Here is a 14,443-nt window from a genome sequence, read left to right as displayed (position 1 = left end):
ATGGTCAGTCTTCAATGATGTTCTTGAAGACGCCCTTATTCTAATTCATTCATTCATTCAGCCAACGTTTATTTTTTAAGTAACTCCTAAGAACTAGGGAATGAGAGTTTACAAGGAGGCACTTAAAAAAAAAAAAGACTGTGATATGAGAGAAATATAAGGGCATTCAAATTAAGATCAGGACATGACCCTGACAAAGAAAATTCCCTATGGAAGGAGAAATCACCCAACAAACAATTATTGAGGACGGAATCAGACACAAGTCACTGGGCCAAGCCTCTGTGCTAGGTTGCCCACCACCCCTGAAGCTGGAATGACCCCTTCCCCTCCCCCTTCCAGGTTCCCCTTCCTCCAAGATGCCCTCCCACCCCCATCGCTACAAGCACCTCCTGGCTCCTTGAATATCTCAGGCCACATTGGCTCCTCCCATATACTTAATAATGTGCTGCCTTGTGATGTTATTTTTTCTCTTCTCCCTATTAAATTGTAAGCCCCTTGAAGACAAAGATCATGTCTTTTTGCATCATGGGTCCCTAATAGCTAGCAGTTCCTTACATTTAGTTGGCACTTTGTAAATATTTATGGATTGAATTGGATTGAAAATCTAGATACAGTCACTGCCTTCAGGGAACTTAGTCTAGATAGGAGCAAGGTCAGATCCAAAGGGGACAGATCACACAAGGTCACATGTTCCGTGAAGGGTACAGATTAAAGGAGCCATAGGAGATGAGAGCCTCCTCCACCTTTGGCCAGGCCAGGCCTGGACTCTGGGCTACTCCTTCCACCTGCCTTACCCTTCATATGGGCAGGAGAGTCCTGCCAGCTAGAGGAAGTCATGGGATCGTGCAGATGACACCCACTACCTGTCATACTGACCTGGAGCAGTCCCTCGGGCCTTTTATCACTTCCCTAGTATTTTCTAAGCTTCTCTGCTCTCAAACTCCAAATGTTCTCCTTTCCCCTTGCTCTCGGAGGACTAACTCACTACAGTCACCTACTTATTGGAAAAAAAAAAGTTGAGGACAGGTGTGTGAGATTGTCTTTCCTTGTTACCTCAAAATATTTCCTTCTCCACCTGTCCTTTCTTCTTTCCCTTCCTCTCAAAGGAAATGAGAGGCAAGCCCCCCTGTACTATCTTCTTGTCTTCTCCAGGACCCTGTTTGAATTAGCTCCTCTCTTTGTAGTATTTCCATCCTCTCCATTTTCCTTTCAAACATGTAGCTTCTCATTCATGAGGTGCTCACCTTCCATGACCTTCTGCTATCCTGGATCCTACTCTTGCTTTTCTGACTGCGGCTTCTCTATTTCCTTTTTCAGAATCCTCATCTCCCTCCTGGCCCTTAATTGTGGGTACTCCCCAAGATTGGGTCTTTGATTATTGGTTTTTTTGTTTTTGTTTTGTTTTTTTACATTTCTATGTTTTGTCTCCCTACCTAGATTATAAATGCCTCGAGGGCAAGTACCATGTCTTATACCATCGCCTACAGTATCTAGCACTTGCCTTTAAGAAGCAGCTGATATACATTTGTGGATTTATAACAGGTTCCCCCTCCACCCTCCTCAAAATTCCAAGCCTCCTAACAAGGGCTACCTTCATCCCGTCAGAGAATTAGACTTTTGTTCTAAGTTGGTCCAGGTTGGAGCCTTTGCCTGGCCCTCATGGTCCTTCCCTGTGGTATGCTAAAATCCAAATGGGATTTTGGCTAGTTCTTGTCACACAGCTGGGAGTTGTAGATTTCTTCCTACTTAGGATGCCCCAGTGGGGAAAGGAAAGAGAGTAAATGTAAAGATGCTTGGGGCCAAAGCTTTGATGACAAGGCTTCGGCAACCAGCGTAGGAGAGGGGGACACTTGCAAGCCTCATTCAAATACTTACTTCTCCATGAGTTATCCCTGATCCACCAGACTACATGGGATCTAATTGCACATTATAATCTTTTTATGCATGTAGCATACTAGATATGAATTAGAATCTGTATCATTTGTGTCCATGTTTTGTCCTACCCCCATCAGATTGTAAGCTCCTTGAGGGCAGGGAAGACCCTATTACATTTCTATTCTCCCCCCACCAAGCCCCTAGCAGAGTGCTTTGTACATAATAGACATCTGATAAATGTTTGTTCAATAACAGATGAATGAACTAATTAATTTCCATGGCCCTCAAGAGTCAAGGGACTCTTGAACATAGTTCTGGGAAGCTGCCCAACCATTTCATGGGTTTAATGGCTGTTCTCTTGGCCTTTCCCATAGGCTGAAGATGATGAGGATAAATTTGGCCAAATCCAAACATCAGTCCTCCCTGACTGTCCCGACTCGGTCTCTTTCTACAATGCCAGAATGAAGTTGGACCAGAAGGTAAATTAAAAATAGATATTGTTCTCACCACTTTCTTTCAAGGAGCTCGAGATATTTCAATGATCTGCTTTCTTCTCAGTTAATACTTTGATTTAATTATGATGAAAGGGAAAGTTCTTTGCGAAAGAGTAATGTATCATAGTGTCCAGGTATACAGCACAGCACTGTAGCAGAACTGTTTTCCTTGTGTCATATGTGGGGAAACTGAAAAACACTGAGGCTAAATCACTTACTAGAGGTCAGTCAATGAGTTGAGTCAATATTATGAACAGAGGTGACAGCAGAATTTTGTAAGTAATGGAACCAGAGATCTCTACCTGTATCACCTACAGTGCCTTATACATAATAGTCATCTGAGGAGTACTAAGAATGTAAGAAAATACTCCCATTTGGGGTCACCACACACTAGACACTCTTTCTCTGTAGAGAGATCTGGGTTCAAAATGCAGGTAGCTGAGAGGGATAGTGTTGGGCCTTGGATGGGCCTTGCTGAGATAGACGATTCCTCTTCTCCTGGTATGATAGAGCCTACAGAGGAAGCTAGCGAGCAGAATAGATAGAATGCTGCACCGTGAGCCAGAAGACATGAATTCAACTCCTGACTCAACCACTTAACTAGCTTTGTGACCCTGAGTTACTCACTTAACCTCTGTCAATATGAGTTTCCTCAACTTTAAAATGGGGATCATAATAGCACCTACATATCATGACTGTATTATCTCCCATTTTATAGATGAGGAAACAGAGACTCAAAAAAGTAAAGTTGTCAGTGGTCATGTGGTTAATTGTCAGAGGCAGAATTTGAAGGTAGGCTTTCTTAACTCCAGGGCCTATATGTCATCCACTTTACTAATAGCCCCACATTCTTACCTTCTTTCTTCCCACAAGGCTTTTTTTCTTTTCCCTTTAAGACTTTTCTTAAAGGGGCCATGCCTTCTGAATGTTCAAAACAGATTTTGAATCTTTTTTAATCACAAGTGGTTTCTTCAGTGTTAAAGAATGAAAAAGACAGAAATACAAATACAGTTGGGATCATTTGAATTCTCAGACAAGTGTAAAACATCAGCAAGTGTGATATATCAATATATCGTAGGGGACCCCCCCCAAAGGCCAGGCTCTTGCCAACTGTACCCCTTCTGACCACCCCTATTTCTTTTTTTCTCCTTTTTCCAGCAAAACTACTCCAAAACTATGGCCAGCTTCCAGAATAAGAAGCCTGGCTCTATCCCCTCTGTCCTGAAGGAGAAGTCTCCCAGCCACTACAACCTGCCATAGCCAGAAGGGCAGGGCCCAGTGCGCTGCTCTCCGGCTGTCCCCCAGTCTCTGAGTCTGGCAGAGGATGGATAACTGTTGGATTGTTACCCTGCCAAGCCCAGCCCACAGAAGAAAATGTTTACACTGTTAGGTTGAGCCTTTTTTTTTTTTTTTGGCTTTAGTACTTTTCCTATTTTCTATGCAGGGACAAGAATAAAATATGTTTGGGGTGTTAGTCATCTTCCACATACTTTCATTTCTTCACATTATTAATCGAGTAAGAACTGAGTTTGGAGTAGAATAAAATGTGGTTAATAGCACATGCCACCTAAAAGTCAATCTCATCTTTGGTGCTAAAGGTTGCCAGTCAGTCCAGTCTCTTTACAGCTAAGAAACGCACACTTGACCCTCTACCTCCTTCATCCTGCATTCTCTGATTTCTGAGCCTCCCTCTGCTCCACTGCCAGATTTTGGAGATAACCCAACTTTGTTAACCTAATCACAATGGAAGGTAGATATCTGATGGCCCTGACAAATTCCCCCACCCCCACCCACCTCCCTCCTTAGTGTTGGTTTCAGTCACTTTTCCTTAGTGTCAACTAGATAACATGCCACTATTTGGCAATAGAGGAGCTGTGTTACAGACAGGCCCAGGAACACAGTGAACTTCCCTTGTTGGCCAATCGATTACATGTGAAACAAGAGGACCAGTTTCAGCTACCTGGCATACTTACTCTGGAGAAACACACAAGTTTTCATTCATCAGTTTCTGGCCTTAATCTTCTTCCCACTGTTTCATTTTTCAGCTGAACTGATTATTTATTTCCAGATGTAATCTAATTTTCTGGTAGAAATGCTGATAGGCTCATTTTTTTCCCCTCAGCATTACATTTAGAATAGGCCCAATAGGCTACAGCTAAGCCTGAGTAAAAAGATCATCTTTGATTTGGTGAGATATTGGTTTCTAGGCTCATGTTGCTGAATGTTGGTATGTCTTTTTGGTAGTTATTTCTTTCCTGAACTATTAAAAACAGTAAAAGAATGGCTACTTTTTTTTCCCCCAAGATCAGTGGGAATCAGGAGCTTTCTTTGAGATCTGGGGAATCATTTAACCTATGGTCAAGGCCCTCTGGCTTCAGTTCAATCCATTCAACGGGACAAACAGATGGTTGCACAATGCTTCTCTAAGAACTGTCACTCATTCTCCTGCACTGTAATACTCAGCCTTCACTGAGGAGAGGGCATCAAAAGCCTGCTTAAAATCTTTCCCCTCACAGCCATATTGCCTATACCAGTGGGTATATGCGTTGGCTGAGTACATTTTTTGTGCTTTCTCCAGTGTGTGTTTCAGCAGGTCTATGATGCTGCCATGATTGGCACAAACAGTAAGTGAGTGCTTCTGACCAGTTGGATCCCTCATGTCATAGGAAGCTGTAAGAAAAGAAATGTTTTGGAGTTAGGCTGCATTCATAGACACAAATTGTCTAGTCAGGGGTGGGTAACCTGCAGCCTCAAGGCCACATGTGGCCTTCTAGGTCCTCAAGTGCAGCCCTTTGACTGAATCCAAACTTCACAGAACAGATCCCTTTAATAAAAAGATTTGTTCTATACAACTTGGATTCAGTCAAAAGATCACACCCAAGAACCTAGATGGCCACATGTAGCCTTGAGGCCGCAGGTTACCCACCCCTGAAGCATAGGAGATACTTGTCCTACTTTACTCTGCCCTGGGCAACCCACATCTAGAGTACTGCATTCAGTTCTGGGTACCATATTTAAAGATGCACAGAAACAAAGTTTAACCCATCCAGATGAAGGGTATCAGGATGGTGAGGAAACTGAAAATTGACATTCAATAGGTAAGTAAGCAGGTAGAAGAACTGGGATGTTTAGCCTGGAGAAGACAATATTAAGGGCAAACACCATAGATATCTTTAAAGTTGGAAAGGAATATGGAACAGAATGATTCCACGTAGCTCCAGTAAGAACTAGGTACCAAAGGGTAATAGTAACAGAGTCAGGTTTTGACTCAACATGAGGTTGGAGTCAAGACAAAGAAATAGGGGATAAGACACCAGTAGTACCCCATTTTTAATACTGAGAACTGTCCTACAATGGAACAGATTGCTTAGGGAGGCAAAAAAATCAATGGAAGTTTTCACAGGCTATCAGAGATGTTGTAGAAGGGGTTCCTACACCAAGTTGGAAACTGGACTTTCTAGGTCCCTTTTATTGTAAAGATCCTATGATTTTACTTCCCTCCCTCTACTACCACCATGCATGGTTCCTATTAAAACTTATATTTTTAAAAGTATTTTGATAAGTATTTCAAAATAATTGACTCCCTTTGTAAGTCTTTGTATTTTATCTTATGCATTTAAAAGCACTGTTCTAAGAAATGGTCCTTAAGCTTCACCAGACTGCCAAAAGTTCATGACACCAAACAGGTTAAGAGTTACTCCTATAGGGTTATCCTTAAAATTCAGCGTTATTAAAATCTCCTAGAGTCCTTCCTCTTCATCTCACATATGCCTGTGACCTTCCTCAACTATGAAATAAGAGCAAGACTACTATTTTTATGTTGTCTATCATGCTAGCAGTTCCGAGAATTGCTGTGAAATCTGAGCTTGCTTCACCAAGGCACCACACAGTTGAGAGGTGCATCAATTGGTTTTAAGAATGGTTGCCTTACTTTTACTTATCACTCCTTTCCAACAGGTGGTATCTGGCATACTAAGAACTAGTTTTACTTTAGCCCTCTAGAATATCCCTCTGAGAAGGTATAGGGTGCACCCAGCCAGCCAGCTGTATGAGATTCTTGGATAGAAATTCATTTGGTTCTTTGTGAAATCCAGGATCTCGAGTATTTGGAAAGCATCTACAAAAACTTTTGACTCATATTGATCTTGCAGGGCATTAAAACCCTCACTTTCACAAGAATTCTCGTCTAGCCAAAAACACACATCTTGTACTCCATTCATCTTAAACAAAGTATGAGACTTTTACTTTTGTCCCCATCACATTTCATCTCATTAGATTCAGTCCACTCTTCTAGTGTGCCAAGATCAACTTGACTGTTAAAATGCTTCCATACCTCACAACCTTGTGTCATTTGGAAATTTAATAAGCACATCAGTTTATATTTTCAAGGTGCTAATTGAAAAGAAATATTGGAAAGCCCCCGGAACACTCCAGTGAGAGATCTTACTCTAGCTTAACAAAAACAAAATAAGACAAAACCCTGAAAAATGACAGCAGGTAAGTCACTGGAATTTCCACTGAAGTAAGCAAATGGAAGAAATGTCGAAATCCCTTCATCTGGACTGGACTTTGGCCTATTAAATCACATGAAAGAACTTTGTGAAAAGAAATGTCAAGCAGGAGGTTAACTAGTTTTTATACCATGATCAGGACATTGCACAAACACCAGTAAAATAAAACAAAGATAAATACAGGTTAAAGCCCGTTGTGGTCTACTCAAATTCTCCTTTTATAATGGTATGTGAGGCCATCTGCTGCCATAAGGTAGCAGAAAGAGAAACATCAGCACAACAGAGACTACAAAAATGGCAATCCTGCCCATATTTCACATCTAGGGAAAATGTGGGAGGGGAGGAGGTAAAGGGGATTGACAGTGCTTTGGCAGGAGGGGGAGAGGGGCTTACTCATATAATCTATATTGTATCTGTAATCTTATCAATACCATTACCCTTCTGGTGATGAAGGAACCCATCCATGCCTGCTCATCTTTTGCATATCCTGTCCATATTTTCCCAAAGATTTGCCTAGAGGGTCCAATCAATAGACTAGGGGCCTTTCTCACTTTCTCTTCAAATCTCAAAAGTTATCAGTGGAGCACATGAGCTGTCTGTTGATCATATCCCACTCTCACCATACAACTAGCTTGCCTTTTTTTGGATCATGTTTGTTTGACATCCTTTACCCCAGATTTCCTCCATAATTCCTAGTCGGAATATTTGCTTTTTAGGGGTTCACATTCAAATAGAACCTTAAGGTTAATCTTGTAGCTAAGAGGTGCTGACTGAGTCGGGAGACTTCAGTTCTAGTGTCTGCTCTGCCACTTACAGGGGATGCAACCTTGGACAAATAATCTAACCTCGCAGCCTTGTCCTCATTTGTCAAATGGGGGATAATAGTTCTTGTATTACCTACCTGATAGAATTGCTGCAAAGACCAAAAGAGATAATGGATATAACCCTAAAAGCAACATATAAGTTTTCTGTTACACATAGAGATATTTTGCCTTCATGGGGTTTGCTGTCATGGCATTTGCCCTCTTCAGTTGCCTCATTGCCAAATGGAAGTATCCTTAGGTTCTTGAAGGCCAGTGAAGCACAAGCTCTGGAAAGTCTTACAAAACTGGAAAGAGTCCAAGAATAGGTTTGTGATGAGCTGCTGTCTCTGTGCTCTGGGGACCAGCCTGGATCTCATCCATTTTTCCAGCCTTATTTCATGCCACAAGCATCCTTTACAAACAGTACATGCCAGCCAAACAAACTGTCCCTTCCATTTTCCACCTCCATGCATTGGCACAAGCCATCCCTCATGCCTGGAACTCACTCTTGCCTCATCTCCCTTCACCCCTCAGAACTGTTGTCTTCCTTCAAGGCTTAGCCCAGATGCTGCTTCCTTCATCGGATCTTCTCAGACTTCTCTTCCTCCTCGCTTTCCCTCACACTATATTGAACTTGGCTACATGCTTTATTGCCTGCAGCAGAATGTAGCCTCCTTGAAGACAGAGAATGGGACTGAAGATAGGATTTGGAGTCAGCAAGCCCTGGAGTCAAGTTCCAGGTCAGAGCCTTACTAGCTTTGTGACCTTAGGTAAATCTGTGTCTCGGCTTCTACCTCTGTAAAATGAAGGGGGTGGGTTCAATGGCCTCAAAGGCTCCCTCTGAGTCTGAATCTATGATCCTGTGACTCTCTCCTTGTTTGTTTTTGTGTCTTCAAAGCCCAAGTGCTTTGCACACATTTGCTAAATTGGATTGGATTGGATTGGATTGCCCATCCCAGGGGTGAGGAACCTGTGGCCCTCTAGGTCCTCAAGTGCAGCCCTTTGACTGAATCCAAACTTCACAGAACAAGTAAGCTCACCATCAAAAGGCTGGCCACCAAGTGGGGATTTTTTTTTTTCAGCTAGAACAACTCATAAAAATCATCTACAGAATAGAGAGATTCCAATCTGTGGGAATGAAATGAATAATCCCACTGAGGAAACCACAGATCCTCAAATTATTTCTCATAGAAGAAAAGTAGGTTTGTGGCTACTAAATCCCTTTACAAAGGACCTTCAGATTATCCACACACTTTACAATTTCAAAGCCACATTAACCTGAACAATGTTAAGTAATAATATTATATGCTTTGTTGCTGTTTGTTGTTGTTACCTACCTTACAAGATTGTGAGCAAAGTGTTTTGTCAACTTTAAAGCACTTAATAAAAAAGCCTAATTGCATTGAATTGAAAGTAATTCAAGAGAAAACGGAGCCAACAGCTTGGCTTGGTATTGGCTTGACCCAGCAACATGATCCAGTGGATCAAGAGTCTGACCTCAGAGTCTGGGAGACCTGGGCTCAAGTTCTTCCTCTAACATAAGCTGGCTGTAGGATCATGGGAAAGTCACCTAAGAGTCTCAGTGGCCCAGACAACTAACTCTCTAAGAAAAGTCGGTACAGAGCAGATGACCGGCTTTGTTAGTAACGGAGGTTTCTTCACTGGGACTTCCTTTTACACTGATGAAATCACAATTCCCTCCAGGTCAAAAATAGTTTGCAGTACCTAGACCAAGAGTAATATAATGTGAACAGTCATGATCAGAGGTTATTCCCCTGCAATTTAGACCCTAACCTGGGGATGCCATGGACCCTGGGGCATTGGGTATTTTGGCAATAGGCTTCTGGTTAATACGATATCTACACTGACTCTGAACTCTTCCATCTGGAGCCCTGGGATCATATCAACACCAGATTTTGGAAACCCAAATGTAACAATTTTCCATCTTTTTCACTCCACACCTTCTTTCCTAAGCACTAACACCAATTAGCACCAAATACCTGGGAAAGTCAGCCTACTAATATTTTTGAAGGCAAAGAGCACATCTTTTTTCTGGAGGCCCCACAATGTTTAGCCCTGGGCCTTTCACACAGTAAGTGCCCAAAAAATGACTACCAAATGAATGAAGAGCATTCAGGTTGTTGGTGAAGGTTTAGCTCACCTGTCCAAAGAGAGAGAGGGAAAGGGTTCCAGGATACAGAGCCATAGGCCCATTGCAGCCTCTTCATTGCAGAGCTCTGGGGTTGGATCAAGGAGCAGTGGTTACTGCGGGCCACAGACAGCAATGAAGTACTGTAATACTGGAAACAGGGTAAATTAAGGACCAAAGAGCATGCAAACCTCAGAGGAAATACCTTGTTCAATCTAGGTGAGGAGGGAGGATGATAGAGTAGGACAGCACTCTCTCACTCTTCTGTCTGCCCATTCAAATCCTCTCCATCCTTCCAGACTCCATCTAAGCCTTCCTTACCTTCACTGCAAAGCCGCCCTAGACAACCCTCCCCCTCAGTCGTCTCCCCTTCTGTGGGTCTCCTTAGTTCTTGACTCTAGCCCTCACTTGGCATTTACCACAAGCTGCATTTTTAAGTTAGGTACCCTTTCTTGTCCTGTTTCTTGTTAGACTATAAGCTTCTTGGGGTCAGGGATCACAACAACCCCCAAGCAGACCAAGGTCCATTCCCTAACTCCTCACCCCGACTCCAAACATCACAACTTGTTTCAGGATCCTCCTCTAAACTCAGTTCTTGCTGTTCCCTTATAGAAGAAACCTTCTGATCCAGTTCCTGAGCTGTCTGTCATGTTTTAATGAGCATTTGTTAAACAACAGGCACCGTGCTGAGTGTTAGGAATACAAAGAGAAGCCAGATTTTTGGGGAGGAGATGATGTAGGTATATAGGTATACACAAACTCCCTACAAAGCAGATACAAGGTAGCCTGGGGTAGGAGGGACAGAGGTGGGAGGCAAAGCTCAAAAAGCTAAGTAAACTAAGAAAGGCCCCCACAAAGAAGGTGGTGCTTGAGTTGAATCTTGAAGGAAATCAGGGATTCCAAGAGGTAGAGATGAGGAAGAGGCAAGGGCATAGAGATGGCCAATAGAGATGGAGATGGAGTGGCCAATATGGCGAAACCATATTGAATGTGGAAGGGAATAATAGGAAGGTAGGTTAGGGCCAGGTTGAGCAATGCTTTAAATGACAAACAAGATTATATTTGATCCTAGGTGTACCAGGGAGCCATTGGGGTTTACTGAATAGGGGCGGCGGCGGGGGGGGGGGCAGGGAGAACGGAAGAGACTTCCATTAGAAATCTAGAGAGATTATCAAGTCTGGTCCCTTACCCCTCCCCTCCCTCCTCCTCTACCTCCAGGTGAGGGAACTGCCCAGAACATGACTTGCACAGGTAGACAGACAGTGATAGAGCTGGGATTAGAACAAGACTCCACAGTATGAGTCATGTCTCAGCTCATACATAAGGCCCTCCATGACCAGCCTAGCCCATAGTGATCTCTCCCTCCTCTGAACATGGATCATATGTATCTCTACCACTCCATAGACATTTAGCTTCCATTGCCTTAGAATAATAGCTCTGGTATCATGTATACTTCCTGAGGGCAGGGATTTTTTTTAATCTTGCCACAGTACCCACTACATAGAGGTGGCACTATGTGGTAACTGACTTGGTCTTTGTTTTTTTGTTTTGTTTGTTTGTTTTAGACAATTGGGGTTAAGTGACTTGCCCAGTGTCAAGTGTTTGGTCCGAGGGTGGATTTGAACTCAGGTCCTTCTGACTTCAGGGCCGGTGCTCTATCCACTGTACCACCTACCTGCCCGACTTGGTCTTAGGAAGTTCAATCACCAGCTATTTTGGGTATTAGCTGTGGGACTTTGGGCAATTAATTCATGTCCCCTGTCTGAGTCTCAGTTTCTATCATCTGTAAAATCGAAGAGGGGAAAATATTTGTCTGAGCTATCTCGCTGGGCTAATGTGAGGATCAGATAAGAATGGAAGCATGGTACTTGGTAACCATAAAGTAATGTATACATGTGAGCTGAGGCAGCCAGGTGGCACAGTGGATAGCGTCAGGCCTGGAGTCAGGAAGACCTGAGTTTAAATTCGACCTCAGACATATACTAGCTATGTGACCCTGGGCAAGTCATTTAACCCTGTTGCCTCAGTGTCCTCCTCTGTAAAATGAGCTGGAGAAGGAAATGGCAAACCACTCCAGTACCTTTGCCAAGAAAACCCCAAATGGGGTCATGAAGAGTCAGACAAAGTGAAACGACTGAACAAGTAAATGTGAGCTAGCCAGATGGGACTCCACCAAAGGAGTGACAATGTCTGCTTGGTTTCCTTCTGCTCAGTAGGTGGCTTCCTAGTAGAGAGCACAAGCACCTTCATGCTCTCTCCATTCCACTCTCAGTCCCAATATGAGCACTGTTATCGGTGCTGACATAAAGAAGGATACAGGCTCCCCAGTACTTGACTCAGAAGCCAAGAAGCGTGTCACAGATGAGACCATGCTGTCCCAAAACACCTGGCCTCTGTTGGAAGAGAAAAAACAAAATGTGGTCACAGCACTGCCCAGTAACTGGCGCATAGTAGGCGCTATGTAAATGCTAGCTATTACTGTTATCGCTGTTGGTGGTGGTGGTTTTATGGCTTGTTTGGCCAGCAGTGGAAAAGCCATGGATTCTACTGCATTTTTTCCTGTGCAGAGTTTAACCACAGTGGTAACTTCTCTTTATTTATGCCCTCCTTTCCCAGAGACAGAAAACATTGACCTCATTATCGCTGGGAAGCCCAGCTTGGGCAGGGTGCTGGGGTAGGTTCACTGGCCTAAGTTCTGTGTGGAACAAGATTCCATCTACCCCTTCCAAGCCTTTCATGCCTGTCTGTAATAGAATCCCTCCTTGCCTCCACCCCTCAAAGACCCTTACTTGGTTCAAAGAACAGTATACTGCCTCCTACTATCAGCTCCTTCCAGATACTCACAGTTGTTAAGGACTCTTTACCTCTTAAAATTACTAGTATATACTATGTATTACTTATCTGTATATATGTTGAAAATTATCTTCTTTCCCATCCCCACCACTGCTAGAATATAATTTCCTTGAGAACAGGGAAAGTTTCATTTTTGGTTTTATATCCCCAGTGTGCCCAGCATTATGCTTTGCATGAAGCAGGTGTTTGAAAAATGTTAACTCCATTGAATTCAATGAGAAAATTTAAGGGCAGAGAGAAGAATTTCAGCTGGAGAAATCAAGAGATGCTTGACCTGACCTAGGCCTTGAAACAAGAGAAGGCTTTCAGCAGATGGAGATGAGAAGGGAAATATGTGCCAGGAAGAGTCTGTGCAAATGTATGGAGGCAAGAGAAGGCAGAATGAGATATGGAGCAGTGAGTATTCCAGGCTGAAGGAGAATTTATGTAAAATAGGGCTCTAAATGCCAAGCTGAGGACTTTGTATTTTATCCTGAGGGCAAAAGAAAACCATGCAAGATTTCTGAGCAGGGGCATGACATGGTCAGACCTGCCCCTGGGAAAAGAGGCCTCCAACAGGAAGCTGTTAACCCACCACTTAGTCCCACCTGCTAATTATTTAGGCAATATAATTTTGATCAAAATATTCCATTTCTGTTTCTGGGAGGGAAACTCTCCTTGCTTACCTGGTACTGGTCTGAGCAACATGCAGGAATTTCATGGTTGGCATAGGGCAGACGGACCGCAGCAACTCCCAGGGTTCTACTTCCATGTTCAGCCCACTACAAAATGACAGAGACTCAGTCAGTAGAGCCACCAAGGATCCCTTGCCATGTCGTTGGATACCAACAGAAAAGTAAGAGTCCCTTCTCTGAAGGAGCTCACATTCTAATGGGGGAGACAACACATTTTAGAAAGCTTCAGATGAAAGTCGTTGGAACACTTGTTGCCTCTGCTGATGACCACTTTGGGAAGACAGCACCCAAACTGGCTGTGTAAGTGCTCATTCAATAATGAGGTTCGTCCCTGGCTCATCATCCCTCCATACAAAATGGAAGAAGAACAAGACAATTCGGGGGAGGGGGGCGAGGAGGAGGGAAAGGAGGATCGGGGTGGGAAGGAAAGAGGAGGCAAGAGCTGAAATCCTTCACGTGGTGGGCTGGAAATTGCTGACAGAGTACAAGAGTCCTGCCACACAATCTGAGATGTAGGTGTTCATGCTAGACAGGGACACTTGGGATAGCACCCCAGGCTCCCAGATATTCTTCTTCCCCATCCTGGCTATTGTTTTCCTCAGGACATCATCATTATGGAAGAGGAAGATGCCATCCGCGTACCTACAGAGACACAGACCACATCAACAGTTGGGACGCGACAGGTCTGGCTGGCCCTGTAACATGAAGCAAAGCCTAGAAATCCTCACTGGATGTCTCTCTCGACCAAAGGTTCCTAGGTAGGCCAATTCCCTCCTGTTCATAGTGTCATATATTTATGGTTGGAAGGTATGAAGAGACCATACTCCATCCCCTTCATTTTATAGATGAGGAAACCGAGACCCAGAGAAATTAAAAGATTTATTCCAGCTTATAGTGTCCTTTTTCACAATGCATGCATTTGGACAATAGCCTCGCACAACTGAGTCTCCCTGAGGACTGAGAGAAAAGGCCACTGAAAGAGTCTGTGAAGCAAATTTTTTGATGGAACAGAAGAAACAAGCATTTATAAAGCATCTAATATGCACCAGTCACTGTACTAAGCTCTTTACAAATATTATGTCAT

At 43.3% G+C, this 14,443-nt stretch overlaps 2 protein-coding genes across 5 annotated transcripts in view; one reads left to right on the top strand and one right to left on the bottom strand.

Moving 5' to 3' along the window:
* The window catches only part of KIF9 (kinesin family member 9), a 77,926-nt gene extending 73,791 nt beyond the window's left edge, over positions 1-4,135 (top strand). For 3 of the 4 annotated variants that reach the window (XM_027842196.1, XM_027842195.1, XM_027842198.1), the window contains 2 exons: positions 2,250-2,354; positions 3,528-4,135. In XM_027842196.1, coding sequence (XP_027697997.1) covers positions 2,250-2,354; positions 3,528-3,629 — 207 coding nt within the window. In that variant the 3' untranslated portion in view covers positions 3,630-4,135. The remainder of the gene's footprint in view (positions 1-2,249; positions 2,355-3,527) is intronic. The other variant, XM_027842197.1, reaches the window with a different exon arrangement.
* The window catches only part of LOC114028018 (tubulin delta chain-like), an 80,060-nt gene continuing 69,384 nt past the window's right edge, over positions 3,768-14,443 (bottom strand). The window contains exons 7-11 of the mRNA XM_027842199.1: positions 13,816-14,001; positions 13,351-13,446; positions 12,150-12,225; positions 9,845-9,983; positions 3,768-5,039 (exon numbers count right to left, since the gene is read on the bottom strand). Coding sequence (XP_027698000.1) covers positions 4,807-5,039; positions 9,845-9,983; positions 12,150-12,225; positions 13,351-13,446; positions 13,816-14,001 — 730 coding nt within the window. The 3' untranslated portion in view covers positions 3,768-4,806. The remainder of the gene's footprint in view (positions 5,040-9,844; positions 9,984-12,149; positions 12,226-13,350; positions 13,447-13,815; positions 14,002-14,443) is intronic.

The sequence above is a fragment of the Vombatus ursinus genome, unplaced genomic scaffold (genome assembly GCF_900497805.2).
Source record: "Vombatus ursinus unplaced genomic scaffold, bare-nosed wombat genome assembly UNPS02014867.1, whole genome shotgun sequence".
In the NCBI taxonomy this organism is placed as follows: Eukaryota; Metazoa; Chordata; class Mammalia; order Diprotodontia; family Vombatidae; genus Vombatus; species Vombatus ursinus.
The sequence above is the reverse complement of the archived record's forward strand: the minus strand, read 5'-3'. Positions and strand labels throughout refer to the sequence as shown.